Source organism: Dromaius novaehollandiae, chromosome 16 (genome assembly GCF_036370855.1).
Source record: "Dromaius novaehollandiae isolate bDroNov1 chromosome 16, bDroNov1.hap1, whole genome shotgun sequence".
Lineage (NCBI taxonomy): Eukaryota > Metazoa > Chordata > Aves > Casuariiformes > Dromaiidae > Dromaius > Dromaius novaehollandiae.
Window position 1 is genome coordinate 20,616,525 of NC_088113.1, and position 20,057 is coordinate 20,636,581.

At 75.2% G+C, this 20,057-nt stretch overlaps 3 protein-coding genes across 8 annotated transcripts; 2 read left to right on the forward strand and 1 right to left on the reverse strand.

Annotated features, from left to right (window-relative positions):
* Positions 1-823: 823 nt before the first annotated feature.
* FAM110A (family with sequence similarity 110 member A) lies at positions 824-9,249 on the reverse strand. 6 transcript variants are annotated; one of them, XM_064521684.1, is made up of 2 exons: positions 8,331-9,249; positions 824-2,347 (listed from the first exon to the last, which is right to left on the reverse strand). In XM_064521684.1, the coding sequence occupies exons 1-2, from the start codon at positions 9,201-9,203 to the stop codon at positions 1,487-1,489; spliced, it is 1,734 nt and encodes a 577-aa protein (XP_064377754.1). In that variant the 5' UTR covers positions 9,204-9,249; the 3' UTR covers positions 824-1,486. The 6 variants fall into 6 exon arrangements, with proteins under 6 accessions (XP_064377754.1, XP_064377752.1, XP_064377756.1 ...); XM_064521682.1 differs by having other exon boundaries at positions 824-2,596; positions 8,331-8,428; XM_064521686.1 differs by lacking the exon at positions 8,331-9,249 and adding an exon at positions 5,522-5,962 and having other exon boundaries at positions 824-2,596.
* SLC52A3 (solute carrier family 52 member 3) lies at positions 8,769-11,507 on the forward strand. Its single transcript, XM_064521688.1, has 4 exons — positions 8,769-8,906; positions 9,503-10,562; positions 10,912-11,035; positions 11,148-11,507. Exons 2-4 carry the CDS (start codon positions 9,547-9,549, stop codon positions 11,358-11,360), a joined length of 1,353 nt encoding a protein of 450 aa, XP_064377758.1. The 5' UTR covers positions 8,769-8,906; positions 9,503-9,546; the 3' UTR covers positions 11,361-11,507.
* A 3,813-nt stretch (positions 11,508-15,320) lies between these two features.
* Positions 15,321-19,816, forward strand: SCRT2 (scratch family transcriptional repressor 2). Its single transcript, XM_064521689.1, has 2 exons — positions 15,321-16,082; positions 17,670-19,816. Exons 1-2 carry the CDS (start codon positions 15,959-15,961, stop codon positions 18,374-18,376), a joined length of 831 nt encoding a protein of 276 aa, XP_064377759.1. The 5' UTR covers positions 15,321-15,958; the 3' UTR covers positions 18,377-19,816.
* The last annotated feature ends 241 nt before the right edge of the window (positions 19,817-20,057 follow it).

The window sequence follows — 20,057 nt, forward strand, 5'->3', positions numbered from 1 at the left end:
CGCAGCTCCGAGGCCCCGCGTCGGCCCTGGGTCCCCAGTACCCCACGGAGCGGAGCGGGACGGAGGCAGCCCCGCGCACCAGCCAACAGAGCTGCCAGATGCGGCCCGAAACCCTTTCAGCCTCCAAGCTGCGTTAGGGATGTGAAGGAGAAGCCTGGCCCCGCTGCCAGCGGGGGGTCGGCCGGGAGCCCCCCTCTTCTTGGCGATAGCAAGTAAATTTAGCCCAAGCCCTGCTGAGGAATTCGGCAGCACAGCCGGCCCCGGCCGCCAGCGGGGCCCGGGGATCAGCCGGGCTGGGGATCCGGTTGCCACAGAGCATTCCCGGCAGCTAAAACCGGCCCCGGGCACGGGGCTGCGGCCCAGGGGACGTGCTGCCTTCGGGGCCGGTGTCCGTCCCCATGTCCGGGTGCCGCGGTCCCGCTGCAGCCCGCGGCATGGCTGGGCACGGTGCAAGCGCCTGCCCTTCCCGCCTGCATCCCGTGCCATCCCGGGTCATCCCAGCCATCCCGGGTCGTCCCATCCCATGCGAGGCCGCCCAGGGAGCGCAGCCAGGTGCTTTCCACCTTCAAAGCGCTCCGTGCAGCGCGGTGCATCCGCGCACCGGGGATTCCCGCGGCCGGGAGCTGCCGGCACACGTGCGCCCGCCCCGCCGTGCCCGCGGGGCCCCGCCATGCCGCTCCGAGGGCGGGCGCCCGCCGCTCCCCAAAACACCCAGCCTGGCGGCAGGAGCCTTCGCGCCGGCGATTCCCCCCGCCTCGGCCCGGCCGCTTCCCCCTGCCCCGGCCGCATCCCCCTGCCCGCAGACACAGCAACGCACGCGGCCTCCAAAGCACAGAACTTTAATAAAACCAGCTCCGTTATTCTTCCTTTCTGTTGGTTTTTTTAACAGCTCAAACTTCGGCAAAAACAGTAGAAACGAGGAAGAGACCAACATAAGCATCTTCATAAATAACAGGACACAGCACGGCCCGATCCTGGGGGCTTTTCTGCTCGTCAACATACAAAAAGAGAGCTACAAATAGGGGGACAGACGGGTCGCCCGAGGGGAGCTCGATCCGGCCCCCCCGGCGGAGCATCCGAGCTCCCCGCGGCAGGGAGCCACAGCTGCACGGGGGCCGGGACGGGCAGGAGCGCTGCCTCCTCTCCCGGGTGGCTGCCTCCACTGCCTTCTGCCTTCTGCTGCCTTTTGCCCTTGCAAACTCCACCGGAAAGTTGGCAGGAGGCGGACGGCGCTGCGGGGCATCCTGGGGAGCTGCCGGGCAGGTGCTCGGCGTCTCAGGGCGGGCAGCACGGTCCCGGCCGTGGCGGTGCACGGCTGCTCGCCCCGCAGCGCGGGGAGGGGGAAGCAGAGGGCAGGAGGCACCGGGGCTAAATCCGAGGGTCCCGCAACAGCCACGGCGTCCGGGGGGCACAGCCCGCACCGCCCGGGGGGCTCGGCCACCGCCTCCTGCCCGTCCCGCAGCCGCGGCCCGCGCGCGCCCCGGCGCTAAACGCTGGAGACCTGCTGGGGCTCGCGGGCCTGCCGCAGCCCGTAGAGCCACTTGATGACGCGGGCGTTGCGCTCGACGACGGAGATGCCGTAGGGCAGGCGCTCGGGCTGCCGCTCGCCCCGGGTGCCGGCGCTGCGCTGCGAGCGGCCGCCCCCCGAGCTGGCGGTGCTGCCGCTCTGCGGCTTGGCGGAGACGATGTCGGAGGCGGCGCGGGCGAAGCGCTCGGCGCCCAGGTCCCGCACCTCCTCGGCGTCGAGGCCGCAGTAGTTGAAGAAGCGCTCCAGGTCGGCGGTGGCCCGCGAGTAGCGGTCGCTCAGGTCCGACTTGGAGCGGGGCAGCGGGGTCTGGCGGCGGGCGCCGTCGGGGCCGGGCGACGGCGGCACCGCGGGGGGAGCCCCGGCCCGCGGAGCCCCGCAGGGCCGCACGTCCACCCGGCGCACGGCCACCGCGCCGGGCGGCTTGCAGCCGGCGGAGCTCTCCGGCGCCTTGCCGGCGGCGGGGCCGGGGGGCCGGGGGGCCGCGGCGTGCCCGCCCGCCCCCGCCGCCTCCGGCCCCTCCGCCGCCCGCAAGGGGCTGTCGCAGACGTTGATGAGGTTGTTGAGGATCTCCAGGTCCAGGGAGGTCTTGGGGCCGCCGGGCTCCCCGCGGTGCGGCGCCTTGCGCCCGGGGCTCAGCAGGGCCCGGCGCACCCCCGGCGCGAAGAGCGGCTGCTTGAGCAGCGGCGGCTTCACCGGCTCCTGCCGGGTGCTGGCGACCCGCTGGCTCTTCACGTACTTGGCCTTGTCGGCCTCCAGCCTCTCCACCGCGCTGGGCCTCCTGGCGCCGGGCTCCGCTGGCCGTCGGAAGTACTCGGGGCCCTTGTTGAGGATGCGGAAGGGCATGGCCGAGGCCAAGGGTGCCGGCACGCCGCCCGCCGCCGCCGCCGCCGCCGGCCCCGCGGCCACGGTCCCGGCCGGGCGCGCCGCCCCGCGCCGCCCGCCGCCCCCCGGCCCGCGGCGCCCATCCAGGGTCGCGGCGCCCGGGCGGCGCGCTGGCCCCGGCTCCCGCGGCGCGGGTCGGGCGGCGATGCTGCGGGCCTCGTCCGCCCCGGGGTCAAGCGCCGGCGGCTGCAAAGAGGGGTCGGCGTTAGCGGCGGCGGCGCGGGCCGGGCTCCCCGCGGCCCCCCGGCACCGGACAAAGGCGCGGGCGGGCGAGCTGCACGGGAGCACTGGGTCCGCGCCGGCAGCCCGCCGAGCCCGGCGCCCGGCTTCCTATTTCAAGGCAGGGACCACGCCTCCGCCGGCCACCGCGGCCTCCCCGAAACGGCCCCCGGCCAATCCGCGCCGCACGCCCGCTGCAAACGCCACCGTGGCCAATGGCCCCGCGGGCGCGTGCCCCCAGCCCGGCGCGCGGCGGACCGAGCCGGCCAGCGGCTGCGGCCAGTGGCCTTGCCACGCCGTCGGCGTCGCCCGCCCCGCGGCCCCTGGGGCCACGCAGGCGCCTCGGGGGCTTGGGGCGGCCTCCCTTCCCTGCCCTCCTCCGGCAGACGGAGCCCCGTCTCCTTTGGAAGGGGGAGCAAGGATGCTGCGGGTTTGCAGCGGGGCAGAGAGCACGGTCCCCGCTGCACGGCTGCCGCGTGAAACCCCGCTGCCGGCTGCCGCGCGACGGGCACGGCTGCATCCCGGCTTTCGGGCGCGTTAGCCGGGCCCTTTCCCGCAGCCGGGTGCGTTTGCAGCCGTGCAGCCTCCCGGACCTGCCGCCGTGCAGGGGGGGCAAAGGCAGCGCCGCGGGGGCTCCCGGGGCCCCAGCGCGGTGCTGGCAGCCGGCACGGTGCGGGGCCCCAGCCCCAGGCCGCGGACGAGCGGGGCAAAGCCCGCAGGAGCGGGGGGAGCCGGGGCAGCCCTCGCTGCCTGCCCTCGGGCCCCCCCGGGAAGCCCCAGGGGGGTTTCCAGCTCGCGTTTTCCCAGCCGGCGGTGCCAGGAGCCGTGCGGAGCCCGGGATCCGCGCCGCAGACCCGGGGACCTCATGTCCTTGGGCCCCCGCCAAGCACAACACGCGCCGCGGCCGGGCCCGACGGCGCGGAGAAGCAGCGGTCGGCGGGGGGGGGGTGTCCCCGGGGGCCCCCCAGCCCCGTCCCGCCGCAGCCCCGCTCGCCGTCGGCCCCGCCGCTCCGCCCGGGCAGGCGCCGCGCTCCGGCCGCGCCGACGGGGAGGGGGGACGCGGGGCCCGGGCTGCCCGCCCCCCCCCGCGCCCCTCGGCTCTGCCCCCCCCCCCCGGCGGCCGCGATGCTCCGGCCGCACCGGGGGCGGGGGGGGGGGGGGAGCCCCGCGCGGACACTCACCGGCGGCGGCCCCGGCGCTACCTGCTCGCCCAACTTCCTGCTCGCGGCGAGACGCGGCCGGGCGGGGGCAGCGCCGCCGCCGCCCCCCCGCGCCGCCCGCCCCGCCCGGCCCCGGCCCGGCCCCGGCCCCGGCCGCGGGGGACGGTGCCAGCCGCCCCGGGAGGGGCTGCGCGGGGCCGCCGGGGACAGCTGGGGCCGGGCCCGGCCAGCGCGGACCCCCCCGCCGCCGCCGCGGCTCTCTGCACCCCCCGCAGCCAGCGCCCCCCCCCCCCCCGCGCACGGGGCTGGGCACCGGCGCTCACGTCGGGGACACGTCGGGGGACACGTCGGGGGACACGTCGGGGCCCCCCCGAGGGCGCTGGGCCGAAAGACGTGGGGCAGAGGGGCGGCTCTGCGACGCGGTGCAGGCGGGTGGCGGGGACAGGGACGGGGACGGGGACGGGGACCCCTCGTCGCAGCCCCAGAGCGCAGCCGCCCGCGGCCCGGCGGAGGCCTGCAGCAGCGCGGGCTCTCCTGCGCCGCCCAACCCGCCGCGCCGCATTCCTGCAGCGGGAGAGCCGCCAGGCCTGGCACCGCCGCGGAGCAACACCCAGCCGCGGTGGGCGGGAGCGCGAGCCGCCCTCCAAACAGCCCCGAAAGCAAAGCCACCTTATCGCGTCCCCTGAGCGCGGACGGTGCTTGGTGACCCCGGTGCCAGGGCTGGTGGCCCGGCTCGTGCCAGGGCAATGCCCGGCCCCGGCTCGCCGCCCTCCCGCTCCGGCTGACTTTGCCGCATCGGACACCCTCCTCCGTGGAGAGGTGCCAATCCGCCCCCTCGGCGGGTGCCCGGCCCCGCATCGCCCGTCCGGCAAGTCCAGGAGCCCCCGGCGAGGCACCGGCACACGAGGCGGGCACCGGGGCCACCTCCGCCTCCGGCCCCTACCTGGCTCTGCCGCGGGACGTGGGAGCTCGCCGGCCGCCGCGCTGCCCCCCGAGCGGCTTCTCCGGCGCTGGGCCGGGGGGCTGCGCCCGTGCCCGGAGCCACCGTCTCCGTGAGCACCGTCCCGGCCTTCCCACCCGCGGCACGGCCCCGTTCCCGCGTGCCGGAGCCGGTCTGCCGAAACCGCGCGGCGCGCTGCTCCCTCTGAGTCAGCGCTGGGCGAGAACGCCTCCGGGGCAGCGCATGCGGCAGCGGCGGCCGGGCCCCTCTCCGGAGCCGCCGGGCCCCCAGGGATGCAGGGCCCCCCCCGGCACCGCTCGGCTGCGGTGGGACCTTTGGGGACGTTTGCTCCCTTCCTGAGCAGTCCCCACCGTCACCTCCGCTCCCCTCCGTGGCTCGCAGCCGCGAACGTGTCGGCAGGAACGGCTCAGGGTCCCTCCCGCAGCCGCGACGCCGGCCCGGGGCGCCACGAAGGCGGCATGTCCACCGCCAATGCTGCTTTCCCGTGGGCCGGGATGGGGGTCCCTGCACCCGGAGCAGCCCGGTGCTCACCGCCGCCCCGCTCCCGGCCCCCCCGGGACCCCGCGCTGGGTGCTTGGCACTGACCCTGTGCAATAACCCCCAAATCGCCTGAATACCTGCGCAAAATAAGCCGTAACGAGCGGCGGCGGCCCTAGGAGAGGCTGCGAGTCGCGGGCTGAGCAAGCCGAGAGCGGGGCAGCGCCGGCGCGGGGCGGAGGGGACGTGCAAGGCGCTGGCTCCTCGCACCGCGCGGCGGGTCCCAGGACAGACCTGCGGTGGACGAGGAGCCGGCGAAGGGAAAAGAGCGGAGTGAGGCGCTGGGAAAACAAGCGGCTTCGCCGGGAGGGCTGCGCCGACCTCCCGCCACGTCCCGGCTGGAGGTGGATCCGCGCAGGGCACGGCCAGGAGAGGCCGCGCGGGAGGCGAGCGTGCCGGGGCGGGAGGCGAGCGTGCCGGGGCGGCGGGGCCGGGCGGTGCACAGAGGTGCTGCCCAGGCACGTCCCGGCCCCGGCAGCCGGTGCTTTTGGGAGCAGGGCGTTGCGGCAGGCGGTGCCGGGGACCACCCCGGCGCGCTGCGGGGTGGCCGCCCCGGAGCTGGCGGCAGGCCGGGCACCGCTCGACGTCCCCCCGAGGGCCCAGCGTGCACGGGGACGGGGCTCCCCGCGAGCCCGGCGGCGCCAGCCCGGCCCTTTGGTCCCCGGCAGCGCGTGTGTACTCACCTTATCGTGCCGCAGCCTGCCTGCCTCCCCCCGAGCGTGGCCCGCCGAGGCGGCCGTGTCGGCACGGCTACGGAAACCTGTGCTGAGAGCAGGGGCCAGGGCTCAGCGCCACTCACGCGCCTGCCCCGCTCCGTGCCTCAGTTTCCCCATCTGTGGGCTCTGCCCTGGGACGCCCTGCAGAAATGCTCTTGCTTTCATTCCCTGGTGTTTCCCTCGTTCAGTCCCAGCCCTCCCAGCGGCCGTGCGCTCCGGCGGGGCCGGAGCAGCGGGACGGCAGCACCTCCGCATCGGCCCTTCCCTGGGCCCCGGTTCAGCGCCCGGGTGCGGGAAGCAGCCCCGGTGCAGGTCCCAGCCCCGCCGGCCCCTCTGCACGGCGGAGCAGCGGCAGGAGCATCCCCGCCGCCCCGTCCCCGTGCACCCACGCCGCAGCACCGAGCTCCGTGCAAAGGCCCCTCGCGGCGCGGGGAGGCTCCCAGCGACACGGGGACGAGGCGCGAAGGGCATCGTCGCATCGGCGGCCGGGGCCGCGCGGGCGGCGAGCAGATGGAGGTTTCCCGGCGGGCGGCGGGGCCGGGGCTTTGTCTGCGGCCACCGCGGCGCGGGCGGGCGGGCGGCAGGCGAGCGGCTCGCCGCAGATGGCAGCGGTGCCGGCTGCGCCGGGCGCGGGCGATGCCCTGGGGATGCGGCCCTTTTGTGGGGCTCTCACCTCTCGGCGGAGGCCCCTTCCCTGCGGCACCGCCGAGGCAGCAGCCTTTCAACTTTCAACTTGACCTGCTCCATTCGCATGGAAATCAGATGCAAATGGGGAGCTGGGAGGAGGCGGCGAGGGGAGGAAGGGGCCACCGGCCGCAAGCTGCCGCCCAGACCCCCGCGCCCCGGCCGGCTGTCCTGGCGCGGTGCCGGGGACCCCCCAGCCGGGGCGGCTGCTGGTCCGGGGGGTGAGCAGGGTCCCCAGTTCCCCCCCGGAGAATCAGGCCTCACTTGCGGATGGCAGCAGCCGCCTTCCCCCACGCTGTCACCTCCCCCCGGCTCTCGGCTCCCGGTTATCAGCTGCAGCCTCCGGCGGGGGCTGAACCCTGACCGGAGCCAGCAAGGCCGGGAGCCCTGCAGCCGTCCCGCTCCCCGAGCTCGGAGGATGAGGAGGGGAAGCAGGCAGCGAGCCGGGGAGCCGCGCAGATGAAGGGCACCGCGAGCCGGGCTCCGAGGGGAGCCGGCCGCCGGCTGCGCGCTCTGCATCGCCCCGCGTGCACGGAGCAGCGGGCGAATGCGCCGGGGCTGCACCAACCCTCGCTGCGCGCCGGGGCCTGAGCGTGCAGCCGCGGCCCCGCTCCGGGCACCCGCTGCAAGCCGCTCTCCCAGCGACACCCTGTGGGTGCCGGCGGAAGAGCCCGCGCGCCGCGTCCCGGGGCGGTGGGTGCTGGGAAGGAGCAGCGGGGAGCCGCACTGGGACCGTGGGCTCCGCCGCTCCGAGGCCCCCCCGGCCGCCGCGCAGCCGTGCCGGCTCCTGGGTGCCGCAACCCCACGGCCGGTAGCAGCTCCGCAACGTCTCCGAGCCGCCGGCGGGGCCAGTGGGGTGCCGGGGCCACCGTGCACGGCAGGAGCGTCCACAACCGATGCGTGCCGGGGGAGGCCGTGCCGCAGCCGGGCTCGGCGGTGCCCGCGGGGCCCTGGCTCTGCCGGGATTCCCCCGCCGCCGCCACCGCCGCAGCCGGGTGACACAGGCACCTGCACGCCGCAGCCCGAAATAGGTGGGACACCGTGGAGCAGGGAAAAGTGCAAAGTACACGGTGCAGCCAAGAATAATCCCCGGCACCCGGCCAAGCCGGAGTGAACCGGGCCGCCGGCCGTTGCGAGGCGTGCGCCCCGCAGCCCCGCGCGCCGGCATGGGGCTGGCCCCGGCCCCCGCGGTACGTGGGGGTACGCGGCGGGGGGTGGCGGGAGGGGGCGAGGGGCTGAGCCGGCCCCGGGGCTGCCGGGAGAGGGTGGAGGCGGCGGCGGCGGAGGCCGGCCGGCGGGACGGAGGCTGTTCCTCGGGGAGGCCCGAGCCGGCTGGCGGGGGGAGGCTGCCGGGGCCGAGCGGGGGTCTCCGGAGGGGAGACCCCGCCAGCGGGTCCTGCGCTGTCCTGGGGACACGAGCTGGGCTGGCAAAACCCTGCGGCCTGTGAGCGCGTGGAGGGGAGGCAGGGGAGACCCTGAGCCGCAGCCCCCTCCCAGCCACCCCCCAGGCCAGGCTGACCCCAGCCCCTGCTCCGTGGGTGGGCAGGGGGAGCGGGGCCGGTCCCCCCGCGCCTGCCCCATGCTCCCTGCAGCCCTAAGGGCTTTCTCCTCTCTTTTCCCTCCGGTCTCATCGCACCCCGCACCTGCAGCTGGCGGTGCCAGCACCACGTGCGCCGCTCCGAAGACGTGCCGGGAGCTCCCCACCCAGGACAGGCGTCCCGAGACGTGCCCGTGGAGTTCGCTCCTGAGCCACTGCGGGAGGCCGCGGGGCCCCGCACGCCGTCCCCGGCCACCGCCAGACGCGGGGACCCGCTCCCGGCCGCCGCCGCTCGCCGAACGCACGGTGAGTGCCCGCGCCGGAGACGCCGCGCGATGCCCGTGCTCGGGAGCAGGGCTGGGGCGGCGGGAGCCCGGCGGCGGCGGGATCCGGCCTCGCCACCGGCATGGCCGGGCGACGGGGCCGGTGGCCAGGGCGGCAGGGGATCCGGCGGAGGAGGCGGGCGGCCCGGCTGACTCAGCTCCCTGGTATGAGCAGGCGCCGGTTTCCAGGTGGGGCTGCCGGGACTCTTCTCCCCGCGGGCGCCGGAGCCTGCCGGGACCGCGCGGCGGATCGCGGGAGACGGAGCCGGGAGCTGCTTTCCCTGCCCCGCGGATGCTGTGGGAGGTGCACGGCCTCCACGCCGGGGAGCGGAGCAGCTGCGAGGCCCCTCCGGGCCCAGGTGAGAGCCGCGCGTGCCCGTGCCGGGCTGAGCCAGCCGCCAGCTGCGGCACGTCGGGCGCATGGGCAGGCCGGGCTCCACCTCTGGCACTGCCGAGCCCTGGCGGGCCGGGGCCGGGGGGTAGGACGGGGCTCGGCTGGGGCAGACCCTGCGCCGTGCCCAGCACGGGAAAGCCGGGGGCTGCTGGCTGCCGGGGAGCGTGGAGGGCTCCCCATGCCCCCCCGGGGCGTTTGCCGTGGGGCGGTCGGGGTGCTGGGCGGGAAGGACCTCTGCGCCATCCGGGTGCTTCGATCCCATCCGTAAGGCTCATCCTAAGCCTCGGCTGCAGCTGGATGCGCGCGGCACCCAGCCAGGCAGCGCCGGCTCCCGGGGACGCGGGGACGCGGGCACCCGCTGCAGGCAGCGCTGGGTGTCAGCAAGCCCTGCACCCACGCAGCGTTTCGAGAAGCAGATGCAGGAGCGTTTCGGAAAGGAGATGCAGGAGGGGAACCATAGGGGCGTTGCGGGAGACCGGGGACGGGGCCCCGGCGATGGCGGCAAGCAGAAACGCGTCGCCCCGTGGCTGAGCCCGGCCTCCCTCCCGCTCTCCTCCGCAGCACGGCGGCGGCACCCAAGGGCGTCCGGCACCCAGCCGTGAGCCATGGCGCTGCTCACCCACCTCCTGGCCTGCGTCTTCGGCACGGGCTCCTGGGTCGCCATCAACGGGCTGTGGGTCGAGCTGCCGCTGCTGGTGACGGAGCTGCCCGAGCAATGGGACCTGCCCTCCTACCTCACCGTCATCATCCAGATGGCCAACGTGGGGCCGCTCTTCGTCACCCTCATGCACCGCTTCAGGCCGGGCTTGCTCAAGGAGGTGGCCGTCATCTATGTGATCCTGTCCATGGGTGTCCTGGCCTGTCTGCTCCTGGCCTTCCTGTGGAGCTACACGTCCCCCATTGCCGGGGTGCCCCACAGCACCGCGCTCCTGGTCCTCACCTTATTCCTGTCCCTGGTGGACTGCACCTCCTCCGTCACCTTCCTGCCCTTCATGATGCAGCTGCAGCCCCAGTACCTGACCACCTTCTTCATAGGCGAGGGGCTCAGCGGGTTGATCCCCGCTCTCATCGCGCTGGGCCAGGGCTCTGGCATCTCCAGCTGCGTCAACGTCTCCCGTGTGGTCAACAGCACCTCTGGCAATGAGACCACCTTCCAAATGGAGACCCGCTACCTCCCGGCCCACTTCTCCACCCTCGTCTTCTTCCTCATCATGACAGTGATGATGGTAGCCTGCTTGGCGGCCTTCTTCTTCCTCAGCAGGCAGCCCAAGGTGTGGGAGCTCTCGCAGCAGCAGTTGTTTCCCAGCAGCATCACCCTGAACTCATTTGATCAGGTTCCCGAGGACGGAGCTGGCTCTGGGGGCCGGGGAGGCCACCCATGCCCGAAGGACGCCGGGGAGCCGGGGGAGGCCCTGCCAGAGAAGGTCTCCTACCCTCTGGCCAAGCTGGTCTTCATCTACCTCCTCGTAGCCTGGGTGAGCGCTCTGACGAACGGGGTCCTGCCGTCCGTGCAGTCCTACTCCTGCCTGCCCTACGGCAGCACGGCCTACCACCTCTCCGCCACGCTCAGCTCCATGGCCAACCCCCTCGCCTGCATCGTTGCCATGTTCCTGCCTGGCAGGTGGGTCGCGGGGTCCCGGGGGGGCCGGCCCCCGCACCAGCACGGGGCGTTTCCAGGCTGGTTCTGCCCCAGGCGCAGCCCGGGGGAGTGGCTGGGGGGAGAAGCCAAGGGGGCTGAGGACCTCGGGGGTCCCCAGGCCGACGGGGTCAGCCAAGCATCAGGCTGTGGCGGGGCAAGCAGAGACGACCCAGGCAGGAGGACGGGGCCGGCACGCAGCCAGCCCGGCTGGAAAGACCGGACCCACCGCCTGTGCTGTGGGTCTGGCCTCTCCCACTGCGGCGAGGGGCCGCGCTGGGTGACGGGGCCGGGCTGGCAGCGATCCCTGCGTCACCGGGATGACGCCTTGCAGGTCCCTGCTGCTGCTGGGCGCCCTCACGGTGCTGGGGACCGGCTTTGGTGCCTACAACATGGCCATCGCGGTGATGAGCCCCTGCCCGGTCCTGCAGGACTCCGAGTGGGGCGACGTCGTCATCGTAAGTGGCCGTGCCCCTCCTCGCCCCGGGGACCGGCCGCGGGGCCAGCGCCGCGCTCCGGCGTCGCCCCGCCGCGCCCGGCCCCGCCGACCGCTCTCCTCCCGCGCCGCAGGTGCTCTCCTGGGTGCTCTTCACCGGGACGCTCTCCTACGTGAAGGTGATGGCCGGGGTGATCCTGCGGAGCCGCAGCCACAGCGCGCTGGTGTGCTACGGGGCCATGGAGCAGCTGGGCTCCCTCCTCGGCGCCCTCCTCATGTTCCCCCTCGTCAACGTTTACGGCTTCTTCCAATCCGCCGATTACTGCAGCCTGCAGTGCCCGGCCTGAGCTGGGGCACGGCGGGGCCGCGGGGGCCCGGGGCCGGGGCGGGGGGGGGGCTCCAGACGCACCTCCCCGTCTGTGCCGCGGGCAGCGGGACGGCTCCGGGGGTCCCCGGGGGCTCCGCTCGGCCCCGCGCAGCCCCTGCCCCGCACGGGAAGCAGCCCGGCCCCCGCCTCCCCGCTGCCCCCCGCTCCCGCGCGCGGCCGGCGCCCCGGGAACGCGGCGTCCCCGCTGCAGTCGAACAAATAGAAGGTGTTTGCAGACCGCTTCGGCCTCCCGCCCCGCTCCGCCGCCCGCTCCCCGCCGCCCCGGGAGCCCCTTCCCCACGGCACCGTCCCCCCCTCTTCCCCCTCCATCCATCCAGCTCCGTGTCCCCGGCAGCCCTGCATGGAGGAGGGGAGGGGGGGCAATATTCCCATCTGCCCCCCACGTGCTCGCAGCTGCATCTGTCCTCCAGCGCTGGCTAGAGCAACGGGGGGGGGGGGGAAGCGACCCTGGCCCCCAGGCTGCCGGGTCGCTTCTGCCTTTGCTTCCCGCTGCTGGAAATGCGGAGCAGCCGCAGGGCGGACGGAGAGGGGGCTCCAGGCGGGAGGGGTGTTGATGGGCCCCACGGGCCAGGGGGCTGCGGCGGGGCCGGCTGCTCCCGGCGGGGGGGGAGATGCGCGTTGCCCCCTCCCCGCTGCCCGGCCCGCAGCATCCCGCATCCGGGACGCGGGGTGCCGGCTGCCCACCGCGGCTCATCGGTCACGGCCACCGGGGAGGCGAGTGCCGCCGCGCCGAGCCCGGCCTGACCCACGCCGCAGCCCCTCGCCGGGGGGGCTCGCGGCCGGCTGCGGGGAGCAGACCAAGCCGTCGGGAGCAGGGCTGTGCCGGAGCGTCCGCTGCACCGCAGCCGCCCGGGGACACGGTGCCGGGGGTTCGCGCCTGGGCTGCTCGAGCCGCGGGGGCCCCACAGGTGGGGGAAAGGCCTGGAAGCAGGTGGGGAAACTGAGGCACGGTGGGGCAGGGGCGATGCACCCGGGGTTCTCCGTTCTCTGCCGCCGGCGGCCCTGGCCACGCTCTCCGCCGGCTCCCTGGGCCGCGTTGCTCCCCATCCCGGCTCCGTGCTGGGCTTCCCCCCAAAAGCCCGGCGTGGGGCACCCCGGGCCCGCGGCACCCCGGTTCTGGGGGAGCGGTGCCAGGACGGCACCGGGGCGGCCGCACTGGAGGCCGCAGCAGCACCGGCCGGGCGGGCGGCGGGCGCCGAGCCCCCGCGACACCCCGTCCCCGGGGCGCGAGGCAGCCGGGCCTTTGTCCCCGGCTCTTTGTCTCGCAATCTGCTCCCCCCGCGAGCGTGCGGGCTGCCAGACGGGCTCCCGTGGTGCCTCGGAGACGCGGATCCGAGCCACTTCGGGGGCTCCGGCTGCAGCCCGGCCCTGCGGGAAGGACGCGGCCGGAATAGCTAATCGCCGGCAGCCCCCCCGGCACCGCGGAGCCCGGCCCGGTGCTGCCGCCAGCCCCCTGCCCCTGCCTGGCTGGACACCGGGTCCCTCCGCTCAGCACGGCCAGCCCGTGCCCTCCGGGCCCCGGGTCCCGGGAACGGCCCGGCAAGCGCCCGGCTCCGTGGCTCTCCGTGCTCGCCGCGGCCTGGGGAAGCCGCAGCCAGGCCCCCTCCGGCCTCGCAGCGGAGACCTGGCAGCCGGGGCCAAAACTGCCGCTCGGCTCGGGTTTGCCGCGAGGGGGAACAAGGCCAGCGGCTGCTGCAGGAAGCACTGCGTCATCCCGGCCGCGCGCTGCACCGCCGCGCTCCCCCGGCACGCTGGCCTGCGCCGGGGCTGCCCCACGGCCGAGGGGCAGCAGTGGGGCGGCCAGCCCCGGAGCCCCGGGCCCGTCCCCGTGGGCACCGCGCATCCTTCGGGTTCCGGCCCTGTGGAGCCCGCGAGCAGGATGGAGACGCGGGAGAGGACCGGCCGCGGGGCACCGAGGGGCAGCTCGGCCCGTCCCCAGCGGCGGGGGGCCGGAGGTGCCCCCCTCCCGCGCCCGGCCCCCCTCTCCCATCCATCCCCCCCGGAGCCGGCGCACGGGAACAATCGCCCTGCGAGGGGGGAATTATTTCCATACAGCTGCTCGGGAAGGCACGAATTTAGCCGTCACCCAGCGGCGCTCGCTCCGGAGAAAGGCCCGGCCTTTCTTCTCGGCGCTGCCCCCCCCGGCGGCGGGGGCAGCGTGGGGGGGGCCCAGCCCCGCCGCAGTCGGCAGCAGCGGCGCAGCTCCGCAGGGCTGATTGCAGGTTATTACCATACATTATCTCAGTCCCCTGCCTCTGAAAGGAGCCGAGCTCCTCTCCCCTCCCCTCCCCCCGCCTTTTACACTTAATTACCTCCCTTATTACACCACAGCCGGGAGAGGGGAAAACCCCAGGGCAGCGGCAGGCAGGCAAGCCCGGCCCAACTAGGGCGTGAGTAATGGCCCGCGCCGCTGCCCTGCTCCCAAGGAAGGGACTCGCGCCCACACGCAGGGACAGAGGAGGGAGCCGAGGGCCCGGAGCGCCCGGCTCCCCGGCACGCAGCGGGGACGGCTGGGGACCGCGGCCCGGGAGGCCACACGCGCCCTGGGTGCCGGGGTGACCTCGGCCGTGGCAGAGCCCCGACGCCGGCGGAGGGGCGTCCGCAGGGCGCGGAGCGGGGGCCCGGGCTCCCCTCGTGCCGCCGTGCCAGCGCGCTGCTGCCAGCGATATATCATGGACTGTTACCGAAGTGCTGCAGTGCTCCGGGCGCAGCGCGGGGCTGGGGAAGAGCGCGGCCAGCCGCCCCGCAGGCCGGGCCCTCGGGGGGGGGGGGTTGTTAATGCAATGGCTTGGGGGGCACCGGCTTGGAAGGCAGCACTGCGACGCGAGGCGAGGCGAGGCTGGCTGGGGTCCCCGGCGCGGTGGCAGGGCCGTGGCTCGGAGCCCGGGGCCTGGCCGCCGCGACGAGGAGCTGGGGGGGATGAGAGCAGCCCAGGGCCCTTTTGCTGGAGCCCCCGAGTGAGACCCCCCTCCCGGAGCTCCCCCGCTCCCCGTGAGCATCCCCCAAATGCGACCCCCCTCCCGGAGCTCCCCTGCTCCCTATGAGCATCCCCAGAGCGTGGCCCTGCTCCCGGAGTCCCCCCCCACTCCCCATGTGTGTCCCCCAAGTGCAGCCCTGCTCCCGGAGCCCCCCCCCGCTCCCCGTGTGCATCCCCTGAGCATTGCCCCACTCTTGGAGCCCCCCACTCCCCGTGAGCATCCCCCAAATGCGGCCCCACTCCCGGAGCCCCCCACTCTCCGTGTGCATCCCCCAAGCACGGCCCTGCTCCCGGAGTCCCCCGCTCCCCATGAGCACCCCTGAGCCCCCCGCTCCCTGTATGCATCCCCTGAGCATGGCCCCCTCCCAGAGCCCCCCACCCCCCGTGTGCATCCCCCAGATGCGGCCCCTCGGGGGGTCCCGGCAGGACGGCAGCGGCAGGGCTCTCCCAGCCGGCAGCCAGCCGCGTCCCCGGCGTGGTGGGGGGGCCGGGACACCGGTCAGCCCCGCGCAGCCCCCGGGAGAGCCAGCTCCAGGGTCGCAGCCCGCCGCAGCGCTCGCAGGGCCGGGGCCGCATCCTGCCCGGGGCTGGGCCCAGGAGGGCGGCAGCACCAGGCTGCTCCGCGCGCTCAGCGCCGGCGAGGGCAGGCGAGGCGGGGGGAGCGGGGGCGCCGGCAGCGAACAATGCGCCACCACGAGCCCGGCTGCTGCGGGCGGCGAAGGTCACGGCGCTTCCCCGGGGACGGGGACGGAGAAAGGGGACAGGACATGGGGAAAGGGACAATGAACAGGGATGGGGACAGGGGAAACAGACGGGGACGGGGAGCAGGGACAGGGAAAGGGACAGTGGACAGCGATGGGGATGGGACAGAGCTGGAATGGGGACAGGGATGGGGTCAGGGGACAGGGATGGAAGGGAATGCAGGGACAGGGAAGAGGGCACGGAAGTGGGGATAGGGAACAGGGATGGGAGCAGTGGAAAGGGAAGGGGATGGGGACAAGGGACAGGGATGGGGACAAGGGACAGGGATGGGGACAGGGGAAAAGGATGCGGGCAGGGAACAGAGATGGGGACAAGGAACAGGGACAGCGATGGGGACAAGGACCCCCAGCCCCGACCTGCTGGGCCCTGCGAGCTGCTGGCAGGAGACAAAGGCAGAGGGAGGCAGCAGGCCCCGGTGGCCCTGTCCCCGCGGGTCCCCGGTGCCGGGGCCGGGGACCGGGACCCTGCGCTGCCGCGGGCGCTCGGCGCTGCTGGCGGCGGCTCGGGGGGCTCCGGGGGCGCCGGGGGGGCTCCGGGCGCAGCCGGGCGGAGCGGCCCCCTCCCCCCCCCGGCCGCCTGCCTTCCTCCCCCTCCTCCTCCTCCTCCTCTCCTCCTCCTCCTCGCCGCCTGCCTCCCTCCCCGCCCCTCGCACTCGGCTCCCCGCGCCTCGCCGCCCGCACAGCCGGTGCCCGGCGGCGCACGGCGGCCAGCAGCAGCCCGGGGCGGGGGCCGGGGCCGGGGCCCCTCGCGGTGCCGGTGCCGGTGCCGGTGCCGGTGCCGGAGCTGTCCGGTGCTGAAGGCGCCGGCCCGGCCCCGCCATGCCCCGCTCCTTCCTGGTCAAGAAGATCAAGGCGGACGCCTGCCCGGCCGCCGGGGGCCCCGCGCCCAGCTACGCCCCCCTGGAGCCCCCCTACGCGCTGCCCGGCCCCGCCGCCGGCGATGGTGAGTGCGGGGCCCGGGGGCTGCGGGCGCCGGGCCGGGGCAGCGGCGCCGCCGACCCCCCTCTCCCGGGGGGGCTCCCCCCCCCCCGCGCTATTGTGCGCGCCCGCGGGGGCAGCGCGGGGCCGGGGGGGCTGCGGAGCCGGCGGGGGGGGCACCCGCGAGGCCCAGGGCCGCGGTCCCGGGGTGGCGGAGGCGGCGGGGGGGTCCCGGCCTTTGTGTCCCGCAGCCGGGGCGGCCGCGCGCGCAGTGGCCGGGGGGCCGCGGGGGGGCTCGTCCCCGCGCCTCGTCCCCCCCCCGGAGCCACCGAAGTTGGTCCGCGGGGAAACGTCGCGCCGGGCAGCCGCGGTATCAGGGGGCCTCGGCCCCGCGGGAGCCCCGCGCCCCGTCCCGCCCGGCGGGGAGGGACCCTCGGGGGGGACACGGCGCCGCCGCCCCCGAGCCGGAGGGGTGGCGGGGAGGGAGGCAGCGAGCGGGGCCTCGCCGTGCCCACGCGCTTCATTGTTCGCCGCGGTGCCCGAAGCCCCTCCGAGCGCGGCGGCGGGGGCTGCCCGGGGCGCAGGGCAGAGCCGCCGGAGCCGGGCAGGGTGGCGGGGGGAGCAGCCCCCTCCCCAGCCCCGGCCGTGGGGTGCAGAGGGGGCCCGGAGCCCTGTCCGGCGAGGCAAGGCTGCAGCAGCCTCGGGGAACCGTCCGGCCTCGACGGGGAGCCCGACGGGGCGGCCCGGGTGCCCGGCCCGGCAGCGGGGGCTGCACAGGTCCGTCCCAGGCCACGGCCCGGCCCGGCTGCCTGCGGGTCTGGGCCTGATGCAGCCACGCGCAAGCCGGGGAGCCCAGCCACCGCTTCCCCTGTCCCTCCCGCTCCACGCTTGCTGCTCCCCGCAAAGGGACTTGGGCCGCACATGGGCGGGGGGGAGACCCGCCTGGCCCGGGTGGGAGCTCTGCTCGCGCCCCCCGCCCGGCGGGAGCAGCGGGCCGTGGGGGAGGGATGCGCTGCAGCTGGGCAGAAGCTGCCGACGCTGCTCTCCTGGAAATAACCTTGCTGCGTGCTCGGAGGCAGCGTGAGAAATTGCTGAGCAGAGCGCTTTCTGCACAGCCCGTGTGACCGCGCTGTCAGCACGGCGCGGGAGCCGCGCCGGGGGGGCCGCTCTGCCACGGCCGCCCCGGGCCCCGCTCCCCACCGCGGCGCGGGGTCCCCAGCCGCAGGGGGACAAACCACAGCCCCCCCGAACGCGCTCGGCCGCGGCCCGACATGTTGGAGCAGGGAGCGGACCGGACCCCTTGCACCGATGCGGACACGCGGCAGAGCCCGGCCATGTCTCCCCGGAGCCCCGCGCGGCCGCTGCACCCGAAGCCCCGTGGCAGAGCCGGGTCCCTGGGGCTGCTCTCCAAGAGGGGGGCTGCCCCACTCCCGGGGGAGCAGCCCTGGTGCAGGGGACGGAGGGGAAGAGGGGGACCTTTCCCAGGCCCCTCCGTGCTGGTCTCGTCCCTCTCGCCCGGTTTTCCCGGGGTTCCCAGAGCCCGGGAGCGGCCCCGGCCGCCGCAGCCCCCGCCAGCCCCTGGGGCCGGTGACGCGCGGTGTCGTCCCCGCAGGGTACATCCCGCACTGCCTGGCGCCCGCCGGCTACGCCGCCGACAAGAAGCAGGGCCTCGCGCTGCCGCCGGCCGAGCCGGCCTACGCGCCGGCCCACGAGGAGTACGGCGACCCCGAGAGCCCCCGGTCCAGCTTCTCCGCCCGCTACTTCCGCGGCGAGGCGGCGGTGACGGACAGCTACTCCATGGACGCCTTCTTCATCACGGACGGGCGGTCGCGGCGGCGCAGCGAGAGCCAGCGCCGCGGCAGCCACCGCCACTCCTGCCCCGAGTGCGGCAAGACCTACGCCACCTCCTCCAACCTCAGCCGGCACAAGCAGACGCACCGCAGCCTGGACAGCAAGATGGCCAGGAAGTGCCCCACGTGCGGCAAAGCCTACGTCTCCATGCCCGCCCTGGCCATGCACGTGCTCACCCACAACCTCAAGCACAAGTGCGACGTGTGCGGCAAGGCCTTCAGCCGGCCCTGGCTGCTGCAGGGCCACATGCGCTCGCACACGGGCGAGAAGCCCTTCGGCTGCGCCCACTGCGGCAAGGCCTTCGCCGACCGCTCCAACCTGCGCGCCCACATGCAGACCCACTCCGCCTTCAAGCACTACAAGTGCAAGCAGTGCGAGAAGACCTTCGCCCTCAAGTCGTACCTCAACAAGCACTGCGAGGCCGCCTGCTTCCGCGGCCCCGAGCACAGCTGCGCCGCGGGCAACTAGCCCCGCGGCCCCCGCGCTCGGGGCCTCCGCAGCCGGGCACCCTCCTCCACCCCGGGACCCCCTTCCGGACCCGGCAGGGACCCCCCTCCCCTCGACTCCTGACGTTCCGCGCGTATTTATTTAATTTATTACTACTATTTATTTAGAGCTGCTGCTTCTCCTCCCGGGAACTGCCGGGGGCAAAAGACACCCGCCTGCTCCCTCCGGGGCAAAGCCTCCATCAAAGCCCCGACGGGACCATAGGGCTGGGGGGGCGACAAGGCAACGGGGGTCGGGGACGTGAGCCCGGCGCTGACCCCCCAGCCCGTCCTGCCCTGCGGGGCGGAGAGCAAAGCTCCCCGGCCATGGGGGGGGGGGGCTCGCACCCCCCACCCCCGGGGTCCTGCCGAGCCCCCCCAGCTCCCCCTGCCCGGCACGGCGCCGCGTCCCCCAACGTGCCAGCGGCCGGAGCCGGGGGGAGCAGGAGTGGCAGGGCCCCTCCAGCCCCCGCGGGACATGGGCCCCCCTGGGACGCGGCCAGGGCCAGGCCACGGGCAGGACCCTCGCCCAAGCTGGCCGGGGGCCATTGCTCAGCCCCCCCCGGCCGGAGATGCCGCCAGCAGCGAGGCGACGGCCGCGCAGGAGCAGGGGTCGGCGTCGCTGCAACGTCCGGGTGAGTCTATTTATTTGTTCTTATTTATATTATTTATAATTTAAGCTTCTCACTATTTATTCGCCAAGCGCGGCTTGGCCGTGCCGGCGCCGGCGGCTCTCCCGCGCGGCTCGCGGGGCCTGGCAGGGGTGACAGCCACCGGGGAGCGGAGGCGCGAGCAGCCGGGTGGCCGTGCCGAGCGGCCCTGACTCTGTGCGCCGCAAGCCTCAAGCAAAAGCCAAGCTGTTCTTCGTCTTCCGCGACGCTGCCGAGTCTTCCTCTTCCTCCCGCCCCGGCGCCGGCCCGGGCAGGGAGCACAGCAGTGTTTCTATGCAAGCCCCGGCGGAGAGCACCCTCGGCCGCCCCGCGGCTCCCGGAGCCGCGCTGCCAGCGCCTCCTCCTCCTCCTCCTACCTCGGACCACCAGCTGCCACCACCATCAGGCACAGACCTCGCTGCACCGTCTTCCTCCCTGCAGCCTTCCTCCCCGCAGTCTTCCTCCCCATCCCGCTGGCAGCCGCGTGCTCCCACGCGGCTCGACGCCTCCCGCACGCCCCGGGCCGCGATGCTGCCTGCCGCTCCGCGAGCATCCGCCACGCGGGCACGAGCCTTGACGCTCGCCGCGGCCCCGCGCCGTGTTCCTACTGTAAATAGCCGATACTACAGCAATAATTTTCCGTGCATGATTGATCTTTTTCTGCCAGGGTTTTGTATTTGACAGATCACGGCGAGACGAGGCTGCTGCGAAGCGGCCGCCGGCAGTATTACTTGTAATGTGATTCAGGGATATAAAAGGGACTTCTGCCACTACGACGCCTCTCTGGGGGATTTGTACCGGCGGGGCGGGTGGCCGCACGCGAGCACCGGGCGGACGGGAAGCGAGCCACGGGCATGCCTGGGCCCCGCGGGGCTCTGCGCTCGCGCCGAGGGGCTGCCGCGATCCGGGGTGTCCTTGGGAAACATCTGCCCAAAAATAAGTCACGGAGGTGCCACTGGCGGCTGGACAAAAGGAGAGCGGCTGCTGATCCGCCGAGACGGCCGGCAGGATCCC

Coding starts and splice junctions, on each gene's coding strand:
- SLC52A3 (XM_064521688.1), top strand. CDS start 9,547: ATGGCGCTGCTCACCCACCTCCTGGCCTGCGTCTTCGGCACGGGCTCC. Junction 10,563..10,911: donor GCCATGTTCCTGCCTGGCAG/GTGGGTCGCGGG, acceptor GACGCCTTGCAG/GTCCCTGCTGCTGCTGGGCG. Junction 11,036..11,147: donor AGTGGGGCGACGTCGTCATC/GTAAGTGGCCGT, acceptor CCCGCGCCGCAG/GTGCTCTCCTGGGTGCTCTT.
- FAM110A (XM_064521684.1), bottom strand. CDS start 9,203: ATGGGATCGAAGCACCCGGATGGCGCAGAGGTCCTTCCCGCCCAGCAC. Junction 2,348..8,330: donor GCTGGCACCGCCAGCTGCAG/GTGCGGGGTGCG, acceptor ATCCTCAACAAG/GGCCCCGAGTACTTCCGACG.
- SCRT2 (XM_064521689.1), top strand. CDS start 15,959: ATGCCCCGCTCCTTCCTGGTCAAGAAGATCAAGGCGGACGCCTGCCCG. Junction 16,083..17,669: donor CGGCCCCGCCGCCGGCGATG/GTGAGTGCGGGG, acceptor TCGTCCCCGCAG/GGTACATCCCGCACTGCCTG.